Source organism: Aplidium turbinatum, chromosome 3, assembly GCF_918807975.1.
Source record: "Aplidium turbinatum chromosome 3, kaAplTurb1.1, whole genome shotgun sequence".
Classification (NCBI taxonomy): Eukaryota; Metazoa; Chordata; class Ascidiacea; order Aplousobranchia; family Polyclinidae; genus Aplidium; species Aplidium turbinatum.
Window position 1 is genome coordinate 44350300 of NC_137474.1, and position 25460 is coordinate 44375759.

The 25460-nt window shown below is 39.2% G+C and overlaps 1 protein-coding gene across 2 annotated transcripts in view; it reads left to right on the forward strand.

Annotated features, from left to right (window-relative positions):
- Positions 1 to 25460, forward strand: part of LOC145767615 (uncharacterized) — a 111553-nt gene that overhangs the window by 414 nt on the left and 85679 nt on the right. Inside the window, exon 1 of one of the 2 annotated variants that reach the window (XM_082579467.1) lies at positions 8915 to 8964. The exons of the other annotated variant lie outside the window; for it this stretch is intronic. Within the exon in view, the coding sequence (XP_082435593.1) occupies positions 8929 to 8964 (36 nt within the window). The 5' untranslated portion in view covers positions 8915 to 8928. Of the gene's footprint in view, positions 1 to 8914; positions 8965 to 25460 lie in introns of those variants that run through there. 2 annotated transcript variants of the gene reach the window in all.

Sequence of the window (25460 nt, forward strand, 5' to 3'; positions counted from 1 at the left end):
TATGCTAGAAATTTGAAATTTCTTGACTTTTAGTTTTTATTCTTTGCGAATTTTTAAAACTTAAACTGGTCATTTTTCTACCTTCCTGCCCTTCACAATAAGCATTTCGTTTCAGGTAGCTAGATATTTTCGTGCAATGGTAGTTATATATATGTTAATGTTAGAGCAATGTAAATGTTAGTGCAATTGTTTTAAAATGTAGAAGCAACTAAAAATGGCTTATATTTATGAGCAAAATTAATGTTTTGTTGAGTTTAGCATTACTTTATGTTATAATTCAAAAATTTCAATTTTGAAGCTATTTTCGGGAAATAAGAATAAAAACTGACTTTCTGACGTTTTTTCATTTCAAACATTTTATTTCAATAAATTTGTTAGGTAAAAATTTCATTTCTATAGGCACAATACACATGGCTATTATCTTGTAAAATATTTTTGCTCTGAGATTTTCATAGCTCATATTATTAGCGATTATTTAGCATGGGCCTAAAATGGCCCGTGATGTGCTTTCTGCGTACGAAAACAGCTCGTATTAAGATAAGGTTAAAACGTTCACTCAAGCAATACGAACAAGAAGCTGGAGTTATTAAAAATTTATAAATAAAATTTTAGTAAATTAAAAAACTAAAAATGAAATATCAAAAGTGAAACCGTTTTTCGATCAAGGAAAATGTAAAAGTAAAAATGCACAAAATCTGACACGCAGGAAGAGTTTCTGCGACTTTTGTTTGCTAAAACGAATTCAAGACAAACAATTTTGCATTAAAATAAAGCGAAATATTTTGAAATTTCAAAACAATACAAAGGGATTGGATCTTCAAAGTTTCTTTAAAAATACAGTTGATTAAGCAAAAGTTTGAACAGGCTTACGAAATAGTAACAAAATTGGCCATATATAGTGGTCATCAGAGCCACATTGTCACTAAGGCATATATGACAACACAATAAATAATTGAATTTAGCATACAAAAAGTGCAAAATAAAAAGACTGATTGATCAAATTTCATTTCGTGTGCCGTATACATTTGTGAAAGTTTATCAGGTTGCTGCAGAATTTGACGTTACTGCAATGAGGCTTGCGTCAGCTGTTGTAAGAAACTCGATGTTGATTAAAATTGGTTGAGATCAGAATGCATTACATACTTTCAGTAAGAAGTTACGATCTTAATAAAGAGCGAGATTTTGTTGTTGAGTTTTTTGAAAATTATTTTCAAAGACAAGATAACAGTTGTAGTGCTCCTCACAAGCCGTTAAAAGCATTGAAGATCACTGAAAGATTCTGGTGTTAAGTCCAAAAATATGATACCATTTCTTGCTTTCTATCATCTCTCTTCGTAACTGTTTTGTTATCTATCTCCAACTTCTGTTGTTCTCCATTCTAGTATAACACGCCGAATAAGCTTTTGTTTCATTCGATGTGTACAAACGATTTTTGAAGTTTGAGACAAAGTCAAAATCTTAATTTTTAACCTTAACCCTATCTGTAGTGACACGGGGCTTTATGAGGACGCCACATTCTAGCAAAGTGGAATATTGAAATATTTCACAGAAGGAAGTATGCTAGATTACAGGGGTCCGCAAATACTTTTTGGTGCGACCCAAAAAGCAATGGTTCGAAGTCTTCGCGATCCAAACGTTTCGGAAGCATATAATTTTGCGCAAACACTTTTCAAATTAATATCAATTCCAATACGGTTGTCCCCACTTATTAAGGCCACATCGGGACCGGACGGTTTTGGCTGCGGGAGACAATTTTCTACCACTCTTATACCTTCAGTAATTCCGGAATGGACCAAATTGGGCTTAATAAGCGGGTGGACCTATTAACCGTGCGCTTCGTCGTCGTGCAAGCCTCTGGGGCCGAGGGTCTACTCTATCCTTTTACCAGCCCAGACTCAAGATCTTCCCGGACTACACTGGAAGGCTACTAGAGAGCAGCCAGTATTTAGTTTCATCATCCATGACACGCAGACCTTCCACTCCGTTGGGTGGCTTGAAGATGGTACAGTTATTGATGATGTGGTCTGCAGTCTGTTTCTCGGCACCACATTCACAGGAGGAGGAAGAGGCCAATTCCCCAATGGCGCATGGTTGACCGGAAAAGCCCGACGCCAGTACGAAAATGGTTGAGGCGCACCCATGCTTGTCTTTGTAGTGTCAGGCCGATGGGGCATGTGTCGGCGTTGGGGATGAACGAATGCAGTCCGGTGGTACTTGACTTCCTTTCAGAATGCCATTTATAGTCCGCCCAAGTAGCCGCAGAGATGAAGTTCATCTGCAGCTTGATCAGAAGTTGAGCGGCTGGTACGAATGGTTGTCTTGACTTCAGTCGACTGGGGTGCTGGTTTGGGGAAGCAGAGATCTTGTGGTGGAGAAAATGGTTAGGCTTTAGTGCCCGTCAACCAAGAAACAGAGTGGCTTCTTCGCGACGAAGCTCAGAAGTTTGGATGCCAGCAAGAATGGCAAAATTATCCAATGGTGTGAGACGCAAGCATCCGGTAACTGTGCGCAGAGCGCTGTTTATGGCAGTGCCGATGTTATGGCAGTGTGCACTGCAGCACCAAACAGGTGCACAGTACTCTGCTGAAGAGTAGACAAGGGCTAAGGCTGCAATACGCAAAGTGTCAGCCCTCGCCCCCCAGCTGTAGCATGCCAGGCGCTTGAGTAGTGCAGCGTGGGATGTCATTTTCTTGCGCCGTGACACCAAATGGTGGCGGTATGTGTACGATCTGTCTAGTGTCACCCCAAGATATTTTGATTCGGGGCAGGTCAGAGGTTTTCCATTGTTCTAAACATGTAGCTCAAGATCAGCTTCCCGATTGTATAGGTGAAAAGCTGCCGCCAAAGTTTTATTTTCGCTAAGTTTCAGTCGCCAGTTCTGGAGATAAGCTGAGAGAGTTTTCATGCCCTGGCTCAAGCTGTCTTCCAGGCTATATATATAACCGTGGACTTAATTTACTGTACTACAATCGAAAGTATAAATTTTCTTGTAGCCTACCAAATTGTACGAAACTCAGCACATCAAAGACTATATGATTGTATTTATTTTTGCCATACAAGTTAGATTTATGGTAATTTTAAACCGTTTTGCGACCCACTGTGAATGGTCTTGCGATCCAAATTTGGGTCGCGACCCACTATTTGCGGACCCCTGTGCTAGAAATGTGAAATTTATTGACTTTTAGTTGTTATTCCTTGCGAATTTTCTAAATCTAAACTGGTCATTTTTCTACCTTCCTTTCCTTCACAATAAGCATTTCGTCTCTGGTTGTTAGATATTTTCGTGCAATGCTAGTTATATATATATTAATTAATGTTAGTGCAATTATTTTGAAATGTAAAAACGTCCAAATATGGCTTATATTTATGATCAAAAGTAATTTTTTGTTCAGTTTAGCATTGCTCTATGTTATAATTCAAAAATTGCAATTATGAAGCTATTTTTAGAATATTTGAATAAAAACCGACTTTCTGATGTTTTTTCATATCAAACAATTTATTTCAATAAATTAGTTGTGTAAAAATTTACTTTCTATATGCATAATACACATGGCTATTATCTTGTAAAATATTTTTGCTTTGTGATTTTCATAGCTCCCGTTGTTAGCGATTGATTAGCACGGGGTAAAGATAGCCCAAGACGTACTGTCCCGGGAAATAACAGCTCGCATTAAGATAGGGTTAAACGTTTACATGAAAATTATGCTGTACCCTTTCAAAAATTTCTCTAACTATTCCACTAAGTCCAACATACAGTCGGCCTTGGGCTATTCGCTGTTTAGCATTTGTGTTTTTTGTTCGGTTCTTGCGTTAAAATGTAGAAAAACTATTTAGAAATAAGAAAAAAGTGTAACAAGGGAAAGCAAGGATTTGTGATTTCATTAAGACCCCTATCGAATGACAGTTGAAAACGCCATACTCGAGCTTCACCCTTGTTTGGGATCATCACTGGTGCATATCCATGCATGGAGTGGGAATCGAACTTAACGTTGATGGGAATTGTGGATTTCTCCGACTTGAGTGGGAATCGAACTTTTATCGAGATTACATTACGGTATCTCATATGCCGTTGATTCGGCCACACTAAATCAGAAAAATCAAATTATTATTATCAATATTAAACTTGCTAAATTATTAGTAAAATATTTTGTGTCGTAACTAAGCGGAATATTTCAAAATTGTAAATCGAATGAAAAGGTTTTTCTAAAGATTTCAAAAATATTTTGGTTGTTAAGTCTTTTTCTTATTAGAGTAGACTAAGCTAAAGTTTGAACAGATTGGCTAGAAAAATAGTAATAAAAACGGACTTCAAGGCCACATGCAACCGACCTCAGGGCTACATTGACATAGTCATATAGCAGTGGTTCTCAACCTTTTTTTAGCTGTTACCCTAATCTCCGCCCTGAAGTGAGCCAATTACCCCCAAGATCAATTTTCAAAAGCAAAGTGTTTATTGCTATGTATTTCAAAGGGCTAACTATGACAATCAAAATGCAATACAATGCTGAATACAAGATGACAATGCGTGGTAAACATTCAATGCGAAGGTTGGACCTGAACTTCAGCCGCCAGCTTTGTGATCCTGGGCTTTGTGGTACTGAGGGCGATTCTTGTGTCGCTTTCGACATCCAGGCGATTGCACTTCTTTGCCTTCATTCCCAAGACAGTTGAAAACCTTTGTTCACAGCGATAGCCTACGTTGTTGAAAAATATGTCAGAATATTTAATGCCCGTGTCGCTAATGTTGGTGCGTCCTGGAGTTTGCCAAACCAGGAGGATTCCAATCCAAGCCTTTCCCCTTGAAATCAAGTTTCAACGCTTCGTGCATTCGGAGAGTGATAAATTCTTTTTTGGCCGGAAAGTCGTCATTATCCACCTGGCTGTCATCACATGTGAAGGGCTCAGCGCAACATTGGAGACTAGCCATTAGCCCAGCCAGCAAGCCCATATGGGCCCCATATACTATTTTAATGGGCTTGTGGGCATGTGGGTTCTATGTGGGTTTTTGTATTTTTGCCATATGTGCCCAATATGGGCTTTCTTGCAGAATGTGTTGCTAAATGACAAGGTGGAATATAAAACTTCCAATCTTCAAATGCGTGATCATATAAATGCATTTTAATAAATTTAGCCACATAAAATTATTGATCATGGGCTAAGCATGAAATATTGATGGGCTTCCCACTTTGTTTATGGGCAGACCATGGGCTGCCCATTTTGTTTATGGGCAGAACATGGGCTGCCCACATTTTTTATGGGCAGAACATGGGCTGCCTACATTTTTTATGGGCAGACCATGGGCTGCCCACATTTTTTATGGGCAGACCATGGGCTGCCCACATTTTTCATGGGCAGGCCATGGGCTGCCCACATTTTTTATGGGCAGACCATGGGCTACCCACATTTTTCATGGGCAGACCATGGGCTGCCCACATTTTTTATGGGCAGACCATGGAATGCCCACATTTTTTATGGGCAGACCATGAGCTGCCCACATTTTTTATGGGCAGACCATGGGCTACCCACACAGTGATTCAAAGGTTTGTGGGCAACCCATACTAATATGATATACAATTATACATCTCGATCAGCATTTGTCTAGACTATGAGATTTTTTAGTTGTCTCAAACGACTTTTAAACAAACACAAAATGAAATTGAACAAGCAAAATTACTGTGGGCACCTTGCTATGCATTGCGCAAAGCTCACTGCATGCAGTTGGAGCACTTTGGCAAGGTTGGCAGTAGTACTATTTTTGCTGCTTACGTACCACAAATAGGAAAATGTCACATGGAGCTATATACCGTCATGGCCATTCCAGTGTATAAATAAAACAATGTGCTCTGTCTAATTGACGCTCTTGGCTTACGCCGGTTGACTGGGGGCACCTTGCTATGCATTGCGCAAAGTTCGCTGCTTGCAGTGACTTTGGCATCTGTCTGCAGTTATATATATATACCTGATATACATATGGGCAGCCTGTGTTAGATTTATGGGTTACATATGGGCAGCCCTTATTAGATTTGTGGGTTGAGTGTGAGCAACCCACATGAAACCCATAAATGAATATGGGCAGCCTATATGGGGGCAATGTGATGCCCGCGGACACAATGTGTATGGGCCCCATATGGGCAGCTTACATGGGGCCCGTACATCAGCCCATATGGGTCCCCATGTGGGGCCCATATGGGCTTGCTGGCTGGGAGGGTGGCTCGTTTTTGAACTTTTTTTTTTAAGTTTTCTCGCGGTAGTGGGGAAATGGTGCCAATGAGTGAGAAAACAATCATGACAAAATTTGAGATTCGTAACAAATTGTCTTCATCCTCCTCATGGGGCCCAAAAATCGAAAAATGGGGTCAAAAACGCAATTTTTTTCAAAAATATTTTTAGTTTGGGTAGTTACAATATTGTTTAGATATATCTAAATAACTTAAAAAAAAATTGAAGTCATTTGAACTATTCCTTCAGCTTCCTCACAGCTTTTGAAAATTTTCATTTTGCTGAAAATTTCGCATTTTTATTTGTGGTTACATAACTACAAACTTCGTCAGTGACGTAAATTCAAATAAAAGATGTCACTTTTTCCTACCAAATTAACCCAATTTCATTAAAAAATGACGCAACAGTTCAGGGCAAGTCTATAAAGAGAAATACAATGACGTTTTATAGCTAGCAAAATGTCTAACCCAATTATGTATCATGTAACCACCCACAAAAATGCAAAATTTTCAGCAAAATGGAAATTTTCAGAAGCTGTGAAGAAGCTGAAGGAATAGTTCAAATGACTCCAGTTTTTTTTCTTGGACTAATTAGATATATCTAAACAATATTGTATCTACCCAAACTAAAAATATTTTTGATAAAAAATGCATTTTTGACCCCATTTTTCGATTTTTGGGTCTCATGAGGAGGCTGAAGACAATTTTTTACGAATCTCAAAATTTGTCATGAGCGTTTTCTCACTCATTGTCACCATTTCCCCACTACACCGAGAGAATTTAAAAAAAAAGTTCAAAAAACGAGCCACCCTACTAGCCATGTCCAAATTTGCAAAGTATTTGGTCAATGTCCATCTTCTTGGCTTGCTGGCCTGTGGTCAGCTACTCAGCTAGGCTATGTCCTCCTTCAACGCCGCTGTCAACTCAAGTCCATTGCTTTCGAATTACATGTCAAGAGTTTGAAACTGCACTACTGTGCCTCTTCCAACTCGGTTGTTCCACAATTTCCTTCGCGATAAATGCAGCTTCGGCTACTTTGGTGTCGATCATAGTTACATTCTTCCCTTGAATTTAAAGATTGTCTTTGTTCAATTCACCAAAGATATCAGCCAGGTAGCGTAGCTGGGAAATCCACTGTTGGTTAGGAAAATATTCAGCCAAGTCGGACTTCTTTTCTATCAGAATAACATAGATAGCCTCACGAAGTTCGACCAGGCGGGTTATCACCTTGCCACTGGAGAGCCATCGTACTTGTGTGTGGTAAAGTAATGCTTTGTATCTTTATCCCATCTTCTCGCACAGTTCCTTGAAAAGACGGCTGTTCAATTCCTTCACTTTTATAAAGTTCACAACCTTCACTTGCTTCATTGTTTCCGAATCGGGTCTCGTTACCCCTCAAAAATAGGCAAATTACATCCTGGGGGTAATTTACCCCCAGGTTGGGAACCACTGTCATATAGGAATATACAGTATACCGACACAATATCTGAAATCACACTGATTATTGATATCGCTTTGATATCACACAGATATCTTAACACAAACAAACAATTATTGTTTATCATGAAGTTGTTTATGCTTTATATTTTTATATTCAATTCCACTGCATCAATTTCAAACACTTTCATTTTAAATCGTAATAGATAGAGTTCCAAAAATGTGGCACAAGAAGAATTTTTTGACAGCTGTCTAGTGTTGTTTGAAAGGCACCTTATTTGACCTAAACAAAACGAAATCTTTCACAAAAGTATTTACGGTATACGAGTATATACGAAACAAAACTAAGACAAATATTTTGGCTGGATATGAAACGAAACAAAATATTTCAAAACTTCTAAAAGAAACAAAATTTTATCTAAATAACAAGCACTTTTGGTTTTAAAAAACTAATAATAAATTCAGACAAACCCAAGGAAATTAGTAGTAATATTTAAGAAAACTACTGCTTACAGGACAGTAAACGGTAATAATAAATTTGCTTAGAACTTTTTTGACAAACAATTCTGCGTTTAAATAAGTTGTTTGTTTTGATTAATGGTTAAAAAACCAAGGAAATATATTGCTATTAAAAAGATGTCTAATCACATTTAAGTTTATCGCTAAAAAACTAAATTTAAATTTATAAACCAAATGAAGCGAAAACAAGGCCATAAGAGAGAAACTCATGCGATTGATACCGAGACAATTATTGGCATTAACCGCACAACATCCCATGAATATCTTAGAAAATTAACCTGTTTGTGCGTTTATATGGCCGAATCATCAACGTAACATGAAACAAGCGTTTTATTACCGACGTTGAAATCCATTTGTATCGACGTTGTATAATATTTACTCATAGAAGTCTGTTTGTTCCAGTCTAATATGTACGAGCAATGGATGATAAGTCGCTCGATTTGTGAGTTTGTCATAAAGGAACAATTTGCAGACTACGAGATGCTCCAAATTTACAAAGTTTGGAATGCCCAAAGTTTTAACAACAAATCATAAGTTATATGTTATCTTAACATCAACAAACGTTATGATGTATTATATAATTTTTTAGGGATTATATGTTTATATTATGATGATGTGTATGTTGTAGATTGATGAGCTCGTTCTTAGTAGCAATACCATCAGTGATAAGGTTACAGCATCTTTAGTGAATGCAATTCCAAATGTGAAGAAATTGGTATTAACCTTTTGCCAACTTAGCAGCCATGCGATTACCATGATTGCAAACAAGATTGCATCAATGGATCACCAGGTAATTATTGAATGGATACCACGTGGTTTAGTGATTTAGTTATCAGAAACATAATTCTGTTTTGTCCACAGCAGCATAGTCCAACTGCAGGTTCTCATCCTAAACATTACTCGTGAAATAATTTCTTTGATCATCGAGTAACACTTACAATTTTTGATGATTTCTTATATTTTATCTTTATTCCTTTTGAACTAGTAATTTCAGTGTTTGAACTAATGCAGATCGAAGCACAATCAAAAAATATTTTGAATTAACAAAGATATTATTTAGTAGTAATGAAAAAATTGCGTTTATCTTTCACTTTAGTTTAAAACGTTCACTCAATCAAATGGAACAAGAAGCTGGAGTTATTAAAAATTCATATATAAAATTTTAGTAAATTAAAAATTAAAAAAGTAAAAATGAAATATCAACATTGAAACCGTTTTTCGAGGAAAATGTAAAAGTAAAAATGCACAAAATCTGACACACAGGAAGAGTTTCTGCGACTTTTGTTTGCTAAAACGAATTCAAGACAAACAATTTTGCATTGAAATAAAGCGAAATATTTTGAAATTTCAAAACAATACAAAGGGATTGTTGTAACGTACGAACACGCACACAGAGTGACGGTTATTGTATTCAGCTGTCGACGACAACGACGGCTACGACAACGAACAAGCGACGGTGAAGTGAAGGAGAAGGTTTCTGTGACAACACAGCAAAACAACGATTAGCAAACAAAACTTACGAATTAGGCCTAATGCGGAATTACAGATGATGAATTATAGGCCTAATGAATTCTTACCGACTAATTTGTGGCGCACGGAACAGCACAGGGAGAAACCCAACAATTGAAAATTCTACCGTTGTAGATCGAAACTGAACATATAAACAGTAAACAGTAAAATATTATGCTATAAATTTCACATCATAGGTGAGTCCCGTACTTGATTTAAACATCGGGAAATAAGACGAGATACTTATTACACTTAACCATTGACACTAAAATTCACATTGGCCTAGCCTATCACAAAGGTTGCAGTAGGATGTTAAGCTTACCGTGAACTGTGATAATCACTGATTTGGCCACATAGGCTAACGGCAACGACAGATGAACTTGCTGCAGACTTCAACAACACAGTACGTTAACGCAGTAGGCTAACTCTTATTCAACTAAAAAACAGCAGCACCGTTAATAGCTCGAATAACTGTCAGTCGCTAACTAGTTGCTGTAAACGTTAAGCTGATCTTTACATGTACTGCCACTTGACAAAACTCAAAGAACAAAGAAACGTAGTAACGAACGCAAACTCGCAAATGCAATTATGACGTAACGATCACACCTCGAGGTGAGACAGCAGGGGTTGCCAGGTGCTACTTAGGGAATCCGAATTTAGTTGTTACACATAGAAAAGGAGGCGGACAAATACGACGTAACACCCCCACACAAAAATGAGAACTGAGTGAACATTTTTTTTACAATCCAAACTAAGTCGTGTTTGGAACGATATACTTCACAATCCAATCGGCCTCTAAGAAGGCCTTTACGAACAAGGGATTAAAAATGCAGTTACATATTTACAATTAAAAGGCACATTTTTGAAGCAGGTAGTGTGTTTTCACTATTCTCAACCAAAAATGTTCGTTGTTGGCTGTATTAGTCAACAGAAATTTGTTCAATAGTTCATAATACACATTGATCAATGCCTTTAACCCGGCGACAGGTAAACAGTCCATTTTGTTCTGCATTAAGCAGTTTCCAAAATCAAGCACAGTTTCGAAATTGGTCTCTTGACCACATTGTATCGAGTTTTCACCGAAACTGTGCGTACAGTCCCTTTATTGTCCGGGTATGTGTCAACCACTCGCCCCAACAGCCACTTCGAACGAGGTTGGGAATCGTCGACGAGGAGGACAACATCATCTTTTTCAAAGTTCTTCTCTCTTTGAAACCACTTCTGTCTCTGAATGATGAATGGGAGGAACTCACGGGTCCAGCGCAACCAAAATTGATTGGCTAGGTATTGCACCTGGGCTCAGCGGCGTCGAACATAACAGTCCTTTCTATCAAACAGTCCAGGGGGCAGGTTTGGTGCTTCTCTCAACAGCAATAGGTGATTGGGAGACAACGGCACATCATCTTGTGGGTCAAAGGTGATAGGAACGATGGGTCGCGAATTTATGATTGACTCCACTTCGACCATCAGAGTAACGAGAGCTTCATCTGAAACGGTTTGCTCCTTCATTAGAGCAGTTAGGATTCTTCGAATGGAACGGATCATGCGCTCCCATGCTCCACCGAAGTGAGAGCCGGTTGGCGGATTCCAATGCCAGGTCACATTTTGTTGGCACAGATACTCATTAATCTTCTGTTGGTTCCACAGTTGTAAGGACTCACGCAATATTCTTTCAGCACCGACAAAATTCGATCCGTTGTCACTATAAATGTCGGTTGGGAGACCTCGACGACCAATGAATCGTCGAAGGGCATCAATAAACGAGTCAGTAGACATGGTGTGGGTAATTTCAATGTGGATAGCTCTAATTGACATGCACGTGAATACGCAGCCATAACGTTTGAGTGAACTGCGGCCTTGCTTCACCATAAAGGGTCCAAAATAGTCGACACCGACATGAGAAAACGGAGGCTTATCGGGTTGGAGTCTTCCAGATGGCAAATCAGCCATAAATTGTTTGCCAACTTGTGCATTCCTTTTTTTACAGAGCAAGCACTTCCCGAGGACACGTCTAACGGCGACGCCTCCCTTCAAAATCCAGTACGTTTGTCGAAGAGATGCCCATGTATGGGTCATGCCAGAATGGCCCACTTGAGCATGGTGACTTGTAATCACAAGATCTGTAAGGTGAGAGTCAAAAGGTAACACGATCGGGTGCTTGGCATCTTCTTCGATTGGTGCTCGCTCCAAACGGCCGCCAACCCGAATGACCCCATCAACCAATATAGGGTTCAATTTAACCATGGATCGTGAGAATGTCCTTTTAGTTAGCATGGCACCTCCAGATAATACGTTTAGCACCTGTCCAAAGCGACTTCTTTGCACATATTTAATCAGTTCCACTTCAGCAAGCTTCAATTCGCGGACTGTGATGGGAGATCGATTAAGTGGAGCTTGGCAAACCGAGGGTCGAGTCTTCATCATGAGGAACTCTTTGTAGCGCATCAACCACGCTGTTGTTTTCTTCAAGCGTATCAGCTTGGAATATCGTTGCATCAATCGGTCAGTTGAACAAGAAGTCTCTGAAGCGGCACTCACGTAAACTCGTTGTTTCTTGACGGGCGCAAACTCTGCTGGAAGATCAGGTAGTTTTATTGGAGACTCTGGCCATCTTTCTTCGGCTTCCCACAAAAACGTTGGGCCAGACAACCAGAAGCTGGAGCTAATCAGCGTACTCGCATTCATCCCACGGAACGCACAATCGGCAGGGTTTAACTTTGAAGGCACATGTCTCCAATTCGAAAGGTCTGTATTTTGTTCAATCGTGGACAATCGATTGGCAACAAATGTAGGGAATCTTTTCCTTGCATTACAAATACTTTGTAAGACAGCGCTCGAGTCTGTCCAAAATCTTGATGAGCAACTGGGTAGGTTCAATTCTTTTCTTACTATTTTATCTAACCTCACGGCCATAACAGCAGCAGTGAGTTCCAGCCTTGGAATGGAAACTGTTTTAAGTGGGGCTAAGCGGGACTTTCCCATCAGAAATGCACAGTGAATCCTTCCTTCATCGTCAACAAGACGGAGGTAGGACACAGCTCCATATGCCACAGACGAAGCGTCGGCAAAATAGTGAAGTTCATGCTCCTTTACCACGCCAAAGTGGGGAGGTTTGAAACAACGAGGCAGACGTATGTCGTGAAGTTGGTGTAGCTGATTTATCCATTCATTCCAAGTGTCTACTTCAGACGCCGAAATTGGGTCATCCCAACCGAGACCTTGCTTGCATAAATCTTGCAACAACAACTTTGGTTTCAAGGTCACTGGAGCAACAAACCCCAGGGGGTCATATAGCGAGCTCGTCGCAGACAAAATACCTCTGCGGGTCAGGGGCCTCTCGGGAAGAGAAACGTTAAACCCAAACTCATCTGTGAACACGGTCCAATAGACACCCAGTATGTGTTCGTTGATACTATCCTCATTAAAGGTGTGGTTTCTTAAACACTTGGAACGTTCATTCTCGGGTACCGATTCCAAAACGCCTTTGTCGTTCGACAGCCACTTGGTTAAGTGAAAGCCACCTTTGCTCAACAGCTGAGTGAGTTGTGACATCACTCGTATTCCTTCTTCCCGAGAGCTCACAGACACTAAGCAGTCATCAACATAAAAGTTATTTTTGACGATGTCTGGAATGCCTGGACAAAGAAGACTACTAAAGTCCTGCGCCGACTGTCTCAAGCAGAATCCAGCACAGCTGGGAGAGGATGTTGCTCCGAACAGGTGAACTAACATTTGGTGTGGGACCGGTTGTTTGTCCATATCTCCTCCAGGCCACCAGAGGAATCGTAGTGCATCGCTGTCTCGAGGCTCCACCTTAATTTGATGGAACATGGCCTCGATATCAGCAACCAAGGCGATTCTTTCCTTCCGAAAACGCATTAACACACCCACAAGATTGTTTACCAGGTCAGGACCTTGCATTAAGGCGTCATTGAGTGAAATGCCATGATGTTTTGCAGCGCAGTCGAACACCACTCGTAACTTGTCAGGCTTCCGAGGGTGTAAAACCGGGTGGTGCGGCAGATACCATGTGGTATTTACTGTTTGGATTTCCTCTGTTGGAATCTCTCGCGCATACCCCTTCGAAAGATAAGTTTCTATTACGTCAACATATTTTTTACACAGCTGCTCGTCTCTTGTCAAACGTCTTCGCAGGCTAAGTAAACGACGATGAGCCATCTGGCGGTTATCTGGTAGAGTCAAGGAACGGGGTCTCCAAGGTAACGGGAGTTGATATTTTCCATCAATCTGCTTGACTGATTTTGTCATCATGTCATATGCCATTCTATCTTCACGTGAGTTGGGCATGTCAAGTACTGATTTTTCATCGCCAAAATCCGTTTTCCATAAACACTCGATTTGTTGCTCGATGGCAATGTCTCTTGATTGAGCAAAGTTAACTTGAAAGGACGAAGAGGAAGTTGGTGACAGAGATGGGCCCAACAAGGACCAACCCAACGGGGTTTTTATAGCGATCGGCTGATCACGTGATCCCTTCCGTGAACGTTGAATGCAAAACACTTCTGGGTTGTCGACACCGATCAACAGTGTCACACTTCCACCTTTCACACAAGGAAATTCCAGATCATCTAGGTGGGGTAGTCCAGACAGTTCCTCTTGACTCGGAATGGCATTTGGAGTAGTCGGAATTTCATCAATTGACAGGACTCCAGACAGCTCAAACTTTCGTCTGTCATCTAGGGAGGACACAGACAAGCTTACAGATATTCCATCATATATTTTAGACGTGTTAGAAAGAGTCTGTAGTGAGATCTCTCTTTTATCCCCAGTGATATTCAAAACGTCTATCAATCTGTTAGCGCAAAAGGTTGCTGTAGAACCTTGATCGAGGAACGCGTAAGTCAAAACTTCATTGCCATTGTATCTAACCTTTACTGGCACAATGCACAGGTAGGCCTTGCAGACACCCGCGTCTTTATCTGGCGGCCGCGGTTCCGTCACTGAACAAGAAAGAACTCCCCTTTGTTCTTCATCACTGCGTGGCTGAGATGAATTAGGTGGATTAGGGTTGTGGAGCAAAGTATGATGGAAACGTCCCTTGCACCCTTCAATGGTACATGTGCTGTCAACTTTACAGTCGCGAGTTTGATGCTTTGTGCTAGTCAGGCACTTATAACATAAGTGTGCATCGTAAACCAGTTGTCTACGCTGTTTGTACATCATGTTTTTAAACTCGTCACAATCAACAAGCTTGTGCGACTTGCGTTTACAACATAGACAAACATTACTGAAAGATGGCTTTGATACACCTTTGAACGGAGGAACGTCCGTGTTAAATGCTGAAACTCGATCCTTACGATTGGGTTTCTTTGCCAGGGTCTGGTGAGTTTCCTTCGCCTTATGAATCCTACTTCCGTACAGGGAGTTCTGGATCTCTGCTCGCATGCCAACAAATTCTGCAAGATCTCTGAATCCTGCTTCACGGCTTGTGTTGTGCAGAACCATAACCGATCTCTCTGCCCATGCCTCTTGCATACGGAATGGCAACTTCTCAATCATTACCATCATTGTGTCCAGAGAATTCAGTCCAGCAAACTCATTAATGTCATCCAGGGTGGAGAGACACACATCCATGGCATTGGCTAGATCCTTTAAGCCTTGAGGATCGTTATGCCCAACCTTTGGCATCCTCTTCAGTTTTTGCTCTGCTGCATTTGCGATGATATGGGGCTGGCCATACTCCAGGTACAACTTCTTCCTTGCCAGCTCATAGCCATTGGATTTCTTCACAAGATGTTCTATTGAACGCTTTACGTCACTATGACAATGTTGTAACAAATAGACCAACTTCCTTTGATCGTTATGTACCAGCGGAACGATCTGTGCGTCAAACGTCCGCACAAAATTTTGGTAAGTTAAGGGGTCACCCTTAAATGAAAGTATTTCTGGTCGTGGTAAGAAACGTTCGTCACTATAAGAGAAATGTCTACTTGGTAGTTGGGGCTGCTGATAGGAGCACCCTGGTTGTTCACCGACATGGGACACAGGTTGGTAATCTGGTCCATACGAGTCACGTTTAATTGTTTTCGGTTGCCAAGCCAAACTTGGCGAACTAATATTTACTTGAGGAGTCGAGCGTGCTGCAGGGAACGTAGAATTAGGCTTGTTAGCTTTAGCATCATGAGTAGCATAAGGAGATGAAAAGACAGAAGATGTCTCTTGAAATTGCACAGAGGGTCTCTTTGTCAAACGGGAGGAAACATTCTCCTTGCTGTTTAGCAGACCAGGTGACGTGAATCCAGTTTCATCGACAGTAACGTAAGGCGAATCAGCGTCACTCATCGCCTCTGCCCGAGATTGCAATTCCAATTGTAACATTTCAATTTTGTGTTCAGCTTGCCTGCTCTTCCTCTCAGCTTCTATCCGAGCTTCTTCTTTCTTCCTCTCAGCTTCTATCCGAGCTTCTTCTTTCTTCCTCTCAGCTTCTTTCCGAGCTTCTTCTTGAATATGAAGCTTTTCCCGCTGAGCCAGTTTCAGTTGGATCAGTACTTCACGTTGCTTTGAGCTTGCTCGCGAGCTGGTGCTTCCAGAGCGTAGGCTCACGGAACGATGTGAGGAACTAGGCTTCTTGTAAAACGTAGATGGCACAGGCAAGTTGGCTGTTCTTTCCAGCCACTCCTTGCAACGAGTGTCAAACTCGACCTTATTTTCTTTTATTAGGGAGCGTTCGGTTTCCCTATCATCTCCAATCATATTAACAACTTCCTGATATTTTCGGTCCACTTCGGAGCAGTAGGAACGGAATGCCTCCAACTTAGTACTAGGATGAAGCATTAGCCGCTCTCCATGCAGATAGGACTGCTGCAAATTTTTTGCCCAATTTGGCATTTGCCCGGCCCCATCGAACTCAGCTTGCTTGGCTGCAGAAGCATCCTCGAGTGGACTACTGCCTTGGACGCTCATCAGAAATAAACAAATGTAGAAACAATTAGGCCTACGGCAAACCTTCGGGACTTGAGTGCTGCAACTCCGAGGACTGTCCACATTAGTCGAAACGCTTCTATGTAACGTACGAACACGCACACAGAGTGACGGTTATTGTATTCAGCTGTTGACAACAACGACGGCTACGACAACGAACAAGCGACGGTGAAGTGAAGGAGAAGGTTTCTGTGACAACACAGCAAAACAACGATTAGCAAACAAAACTTACGAATTAGGCCTAATGCGGAATTACAGATGATGAATTATAGGCCTAATGAATTCTTACCGACTAATTTGTGGCGCACGGAACAGCACAGGGAGAAACCCAACAATTGAAAATTCTACCGTTGTAGATCGAAACTGAACATATAAACAGTAAACAGTAAAATATTATGCTATAAATTTCACATCATAGGTGAGTCCCGTACTTGATTTAAACATCGGGAAATAAGACGAGATACTTATTACACTTAACCATTGACACTAAAATTCACATTGGCCTAGCCTATCACAAAGGTTGCAGTAGGATGTTAAGCTTACCGTGAACTGTGATAATCACTGATTTGGCCACATAGGCTAACGGCAACGACAGATGAACTTGCTGCAGACTTCAACAACACAGTACGTTAACGCAGTAGGCTAACTCTTATTCAACTAAAAAACAGCAGCACCGTTAATAGCTCGAATAACTGTCAGTCGCTAACTAGTTGCTGTAAACGTTAAGCTGATCTTTACATGTACTGCCACTTGACAAAACTCAAAGAACAAAGAAACGTAGTAACGAACAGGGTTGCCAGATTGATAAAACAAAAAAGGCCAAATGCATCCCCAAAAAAGGCCAAATTATAGAAAAAAAGGCCAAACCTGAGGTTTTATTCTCTTTGTTGAAATCAGTGGTGTTTTTGCACTTACTTTCAACAACAAATTATATAATATTTACCCAGGTTCTATTGTTTTACATGTTATCTGTTGAAGAAAAATCGCTTAGTAAAATTCCTGAAAAAATGCAATCCATAAAATACAAACAGATAGGTATGGAAACAATTACAATACAACTGAAATATGCATACAACATTAGGCTAAGCATCATCCTGTAGACTAAAAAGCCATTAACGTCCACCAGTGAGACCCTGGTGACTAGTGAGAAGGAGTTAATATTGGCATATCACTTAATGCAATATGAAATAGCATACAATATTTATACCCAATACAATTACTTGTAGGCTACATTAAACACCCAACACTGCAAAATCAGAGAAATCAATTGCATTTATGTCCAACATCCTTCCACAATGAACACTCCTCACTATTCTAGGAATGCTAGCGCCTCTGCCATTTCGTTACTGCTAGTTTCACCATAAACAATATCAGATGTGAAACGCCTTATCATTATAACACTGGCATCAAAGTTTGTGCAACATTTTCCATTCAGCAGCATGTCCATTTGCATTCGCAAAATCGTTTCCAAAAGCTCAGTCTGCATTTTGTTTCGTGTTTTTTTTTCACTGCAGTAAGTAATGAAAAATCCCCTCTTCTACTGCATTACTGACAGGGATGCAGAGACATGTTAAAGCATAGCTAGCAAGGTCTTTGAAATGGGCATGATGTAAAACGCTACATCAAAACTTTTCACTGTTGCTAGGGATAACCAAAAGAACTATGAAAACCAAAAGAAAAAAAGGCCAAACAAATGCCAATCGAGAAAATAAAAAAGGCCAAAAAAAGGCCAAGCGGCCAAACAAAAATTGTCCAGCCAAACACTTTTCAAAAAGGCCAAATTTCTGACATTTGGCCGTAAAAAGGCCAATCTGGCAACCCTGGTAACGAACGCAAACTCGCAAATGCAATTATGACGTAACGATCACACCTCGAGGTGAGACAGCAGGGGTTGCCAGGTGCTACTTAGGGAATCCGAATTTAGTTGTTACACATAGAAAAGGAGGCGGACAAATACGACGTAACAATTGTGTCTTCAAAGTTTTTTTAAAAATACAGTTAATTAACCCAACGCCGCACTTATTTCTGACTGAAAATTTTGATAGATTCTTATTTCTTTTCGAATTAACACTTTGCTCCTCAAAGGGAGGCCGGATTTGGCCCCCCCCTCATATTTCCTTTAATTATTTGAAGCACAGTAACGCCATGCACTTGGTTTTTCTTGACTTTTCCTAAAATTGCCAGGCGGATCTGATGATATTAAATTTGATGCTAAAAGTTGTGTAGTTTTCTTGTAAATTCAAGATTTTGGTGAATTTTTGCTATTTCTAGCTAACTTCCAGCAAAGCGTGAAATGGATTACATTGCGATGACAAGCCATAAGCTCATAATTGCTTCGTGCATCGATATGCGCGAGCAGAGAGAAGCATTCTCTTGCTTTCTTTTGTTTGGTTTGACCTCAATAATACAAAGCGCGTTATTTCTTATGCTACAAAGAAAAGCCAGTGATCGCAAAGCTGTTAATTAGAAACAATAATAGCAAACGTTTTTTGCGTTATCAGCTCTACAAAGAAGAATAGCAATCCACGATCAAAATAGTAGACTATGGAGGCCACAAACTATTCAAAACAGTTGTTTCAAGCAGATAATATTCATTGACGAATAAAAAACGTTACAATAAGAAATCTTCTCTTGGATAAAGACACGAAAACTTGGTTTCGAAATAAACGTTCTATGGAAATGCTCTCATTGACAAAACTTGCAATTGAGGAAATGTATCACTGCAAATGCTTTTGGGAGAAGCCGGAGAAATAGCGTTTTTGCAAACAGTAATTGTGAGATACTCAAAATTATGAGATAGGCTTCATTTACACGTAGCAGCTAACTCGATGGCGTCCCTTCACTGATTTATGTCGCCTACTTGTTGTTATGTCCTGTATTTTTGTTTCACAGTGCACTGTGTTTTGTTCCAAAGAGCGCAAAATAAAGATGATAATGCTTCATCTACATTACAAAATATTTTGTAATGTAGGCCTACAAACAAAATGTACAATGTACACAATGTACATTACAAAATATTTTGTACTGTAGACGAGGCATAAAGTTAGGCGTCACATAAGACAAACAACAAATCAGCTTTCTTCATCATTGATTCAACATCTGAATACGTTGCGCCAATGTATAAGAGGCCGGCTATTGTGAAGACCCGCCATTTAGGCTATAAACGATCCGATTATACCAAAAGTGGGACAAACTAGTGGATCAAAGAATGAATAAACAATGCTGAGAAAACTAAATCTAAGTGACGAACAATACCGATGTCTTCATTTATCTTGGAAAAATGCTGCCCAAACTTATCAACAAAAAATACCGTAAATAACGGCAAGGATCCCGAAAGCAGAATTTGCTCAACTTTGGCATGAATTTAGTCAGACATCTACAGTAATAATTCCACACATACAATAACGGGCTCTCAACTGCTGTAAGATAACACGATGGTTCTGGTTCTGGGCGATTTGTGTAACAGTTTAGGGGAAGACACTACTTGAAATGATGCACCACACAAAAGATTTTCAATGAAGACTGAGTCTAAAAACCGATGTGGATTGTGCTGCACAATGACTTCAAGTTCAGGACAGACAAGGCACAAAAATATCACGATAAAAATAAAGACCTTGTGGGAGATTTTCGAGAATCATAACACGATGCAAATACCAAAAACGCATGGTTTGCATGCTGCTCTAAGCTGGCCGGCAACCACAAAGGTAGACAATACAGGCAGTTTATAATTCGATAACAGCGCAATAAACATTATAAATACGTAAACCGACAATTTTCTTTTACAAACGTTTTACGTCTAATAGTAAATTTTCCCTCAACAATTTTTTGTGAAGCACTTGCAAACCACGGTTTTATAAAATAATTCATCATTATTATTTTTTACTTCTCGGATATTGTAAAACGTCATCAGCAAAATCACAAAAAAAATTTCATTACTTCAATGTAGTAGGCCTAAGAATTTCTTATAGAATTGTAGCCACGTTGTTTCAACAAAGAAGCCATTTTTTAGCAATATAGAGTTATAGAAAATAATTTGCAATCATGCAAATGGTTGGAAAGAATCTAGGAAGTCTTCTCACAATCTGGCACAAAATGATTATGTTTATTGTATCTCTGTAAAATGTTTTACGACAAACTTTGAAGCTTCGTTATAATCATTTTTATCTTTGAAGTCAAAAGTTATTTTTTTTTTTTTTGCCAGAAACATAATCACTGCCTTGCTGATGTTGTCGATATTACGCGTATTTTTAGTGCTTCAAACAATAAGGACCCAGTCAGCAATCCAGTCCTTTTACATTGATTCAACATTTGTAAACGTTAAATTTATGTAGATTTGCTGACTGTGGGTTATTTCACATTTCCTTTGTTTACGCACGTTCCTCAATTCGCTGTTGCATTATTTCGACGCTGGCGGCAATTCGCTGTTGCATTATTTCGAATTGATTGACACAATCTTCAATAAAAAGTGAGCTTCGAACTTAGCTTTGTTGATATAAATGCTGTATTTTTTGTGGATGTAATTTATGAGTCATGTTTATAAACACCCGTAAGCGAAATGACTTATGATGTGGCCTGCATGATATTTGTGATGCGACTTGACACAAATCCACAATTTCAAAAGCACCTAATTTGAACTTAGAAATTTCAGATAATTTCAACAACTTGTTCAACTGTCTTCTCTCTACTAAAAATATTCATACTACAAACTCAATTGTAGACCTAAATACACAAACGAAGATGTAAACAGCTATTCAAGCAGGCTAAGGTGTTACTTATGAGAAATTTGGTTCCATAAAACTAGAAGCTAGCCATGAGTTTGGGAATGCATTAGTTTAGGATAAAAATGTAAGACAACAAACGCAGTTTTGTTTTTTTTTCAAATTCGTGTAACAATGTTACTTTGATTGTAACTATTTTAGAATCAGTGAGTAGCTTACAATAAGATTTGCTCGCAAGTCGTAAATTCTAATCAATGCAATGATTCGGCACACCGCACACACACTTCGTGCGTTCGATCGAGCTCTTTGTTATTCAGAAGTTTGCATGAAATCGGATTAGCACGGTAATTAAATAGCGGCAAGTTAAATCAAAATTGTCGTTTTTGGGTACCTTTGCAAAAATTGAAATATCAAGTTTAACATATAAAATTTTAAAATAATGACTTTTCAAACTTATATACAAATGATTTGCTTTCACACCAGTGCAACTTCTGTTCAAATAGCATCAGCGGATAACACGTAACAGCTGATTGAATTTGATCCAAAAACGGCCCCCCCTTGAGCAGTTAACTTCCAAAAAAACGTTGAAAAGCAAAGGGTTAACTTGTACTTTAAAGGGTCGTCGCTAATTAACACTAGAACGGCCGAGGTGTCGAAATCGACACTTTTAGAAATTTAGTTCACTATTTTGGGCCTTAATTGTTATCGCAAGATTTTCAAACTTTCAGTAGCTTCCCAATTATGCTTACACTTTATAGTTTAGTATTATTTTTCTAAAAAATCTTTTTGTGTTATCTACAATGTGCGGATATACCTCCAACGGCCGAGGTGTCGAAACCGACACCTCATACAAATTTAATAAGATTTGTAAAGTATAAAACATTTTCTGTGTGAAAAAAACTAATTCAATAGTTTTCCCAATTACTTATAGTGTTTCTCATGGTAATTATCCAACGCTCGGCTTGATGTGTGTTATCGCTCGGCTTGATTTTAGGTCATCCTACTGAGTTTACAAATACCTTACACAAATCTATCAGCGATTTGCAACAGATAAATTTATTTATATTTGAGAGTCACTGGAAGGACTTGTTGCTAAACGCATCAACAATTAGGCCTACACTCCGGATTGGAGCCTGCCAATCGATGAACAGCTATTTCCAATGGAAAACAGATGTCCTTTTATCGTGTTCATGCCAAACAAACCAGACAAATTTGGCATGAAATTCTGAGTATTAGCCGAGGTTCATTCAAAATACGTATGCAATACCGTACCGTACTTATCGTACCTCGGAACTATTGAAAGAAAGCAACGAAATGGAAGGCTTCTCCCCGAGGATGTAGTGATCAGGATCACCACCAATTTACACAGACAAGGCCGGTACAACGTCACAACAGTTAACTTCTTTACTAGGGTGAATCTTGCTGGTTTACTACAGGAAAGAAATATATATCCATTGTTGGAACTGTTCTAGCTAACAGTAGGCTAAAGGACAAACAAAGGAGATGACCAATGGTGGAGGAGAAAGATTTTCCAGTAAATTCTTCTACAATTCAACGAACAGCTGCATGCTTGTAAACTATCAGTGCAAAAAAAAATGCAAGTGTCCTTCCACTATGCATGACAGCCCCAGTATTGATGCAACAGAGAAAAAGAAACCTTTTGTGATCTATTTCTAGGATATAGCGAGAACAAAGTAGCAGTTGATGTGTTTGACTAAATGGCAAGAGAATGCACCACACATGCAGCAAGCAAAAGATGGCCTCTTTTAGTTTGGATAAATATGCTAGATATTGCAGCTTTGAACTCTTGGATTATTTTTAGAAAACGTTCTGGCAGCAACATCAGCCAACATGATTTTATCCTCCAGCTCATTGAGAGCTTGAGAACTGCTCATGTGCTGAAACGAAAGCCGACACTGCAGAGAGAAGAAGAGCAGAGACGTCCATCTAGAAAACGCAGAAAATGTGCTGGATATTATTGCAAAAACAATACAGTAACCATTTGCGGCCACTGTCGAAAAATGGGAAGTGTAATAATGATGACTGGAAAGTTACAGAGTGCAAAGGCTGCACTGCGTAAAGTGTTTGTTGGTTTGTTTGATTTTTTTTCTCCTGAATTAGAAAACTTTGTGCTATTTTTATGATAATTATGTCTTCGCTCTGTTGAATTTTTAGATCATCGTACAGAGTCAAGATACAGATACAGTCAAGCTTCAATTGATCAAAACCTGGTAGCCTACGTCATAATTTTTGTCTAAAACCAAAAAATGAACAGCGCAAATAGGTGACAAAAGTAATAAGTGCTTCAGATAATTTATCACTGTAAAATAAAACGAACTCTTACTGTTAATTTTGCGGAAAAATAAAGTTTTTTGTAAAAAGTGTCGATTTCGACACCAGCGGCCGTTGGAGGTATACTTTTTTTTCGGCCGTTCTAGTGTTAATTGGATATGCTACTATATTACATTGTTTTATAATCACTGAAATCATATTGAATTGATATTAATAACAATCATCATCATCATCATTATCAGCCATTGTTGTTCCACTGCAGGATGAAGGCCTTCCCCATGTCTTTACAATTTTGTCTGTCTTTGCAAGTTTGTGTCCAGTGTTTGTCGAATTGGTAGAGTTCGTCTCGCCATCTTGTTTTCTGTTTCCCTCTTTTGCGTTTATTGTCAAGCGGTATCCAGTCAGTAGCTCTTCTTGTCCATCTGTTGTCAGTTGTTCGCATGATATGTCCTGCCTAATTCCACTTTAAACTTTTTATTGTTTGAATGATATCTTTAATTTGTGTTTGTTGTCGTATCCATTTGGCTGGTTTCCTGTCTTTCCATGTAATGCCTAGGAGTACTTTTTCATGTGATCTTTGCGCAGTGCGTAGTTTGAGTGTTAGTGCTTTCGTTAAGTTCCATGTTTCTGCTCCGTATGTCATTGTTGGGAGAATGCATTGATTATATACTTTTCTTTTCATTGAGATCGGTAATTTACTTTTAAATGTTGAGCTCGTTTTTCCAAATGCCTGCCAACCAAGTGTAATTCTTCTTTTAATTTCTTCTTCTTTATCAGGTGATGTGGTTACTATTTGGCCAAGGTATGTGTATTTGTTTACGTTTTGGAGATTGGCTCCATCTAATGTAATGTTTTGGTTTTCTTTGACATGGTGATTGGTGGTGACCCATGGGAACCTAAAGATACGGCCTGATTTGTCACATTTTGCAGAAATTTCCCGGTTTTTCTAACTTTGGGCGAACGTTTAAATAAATTTTTCTACAAATTAGACTTTTTACGCTTTCTTTTCTCTTATGCCCAGATAACACAATAGGTTTTAACATCCTCACATGTTGAAAAACAAAGAGAATTTGATTTCGAAGATTTTAGTCAGACTGTTAATTTTTCAATAACAGTCTGATTTAACGTTTTTCAACTTACTTTTTTTCATTTGCTGCTGCTTCCCCAAAGCAACAAAAAAGTTTTATGTCATTAGGAAACCGCAAAAAGTAAAAACATCTCAAAAAATATCAGTCAAGCACTAGCAGTAGCCGTAATCAAAATCTGGGAAATGTAACAAATCAGGCCGGATCTCCAGGTGGCCATGGGTGACCTTAATAACATGGTGGTGACATGGTGGTGACCTTAATAACAATACCGTCTATTATTTTCATTGCTTATCTAAGTATTGTACAGCAAATTAGTATACTTCGGTAGATGTTCATTGTGATGGCTATTTTTGCTTTGAACATTAAGTCTGTTTTAACAAAAAAAAAAAACTAAGCGAGTAATGTCGGTCTGGAATTGCATGCGGGAAGTGATTTTCTGATATATCTGGATTTATTAATATTCAATTGAACACTGAGAATATGTCCTTATAATCTTTGTAATGTATTGTATTGAGTTTAAATTTAACCGTTGTTATTGCGTTCATAAACGTAGTTGCACTGATGAGAATTTAATATTCGAAAACGCGTTCTGCAACACTGTTTTTGCACTCTGCAATGCCTGATGCAGATTTATCTCTAGATTTCCATCACGCATTGAAGCGGTGATCTGATCATGAAATTTTCAACGGTTCGAGAAAAAATTTTCTCTGCCTATGAAACGTTGAATGGTAGTTTTA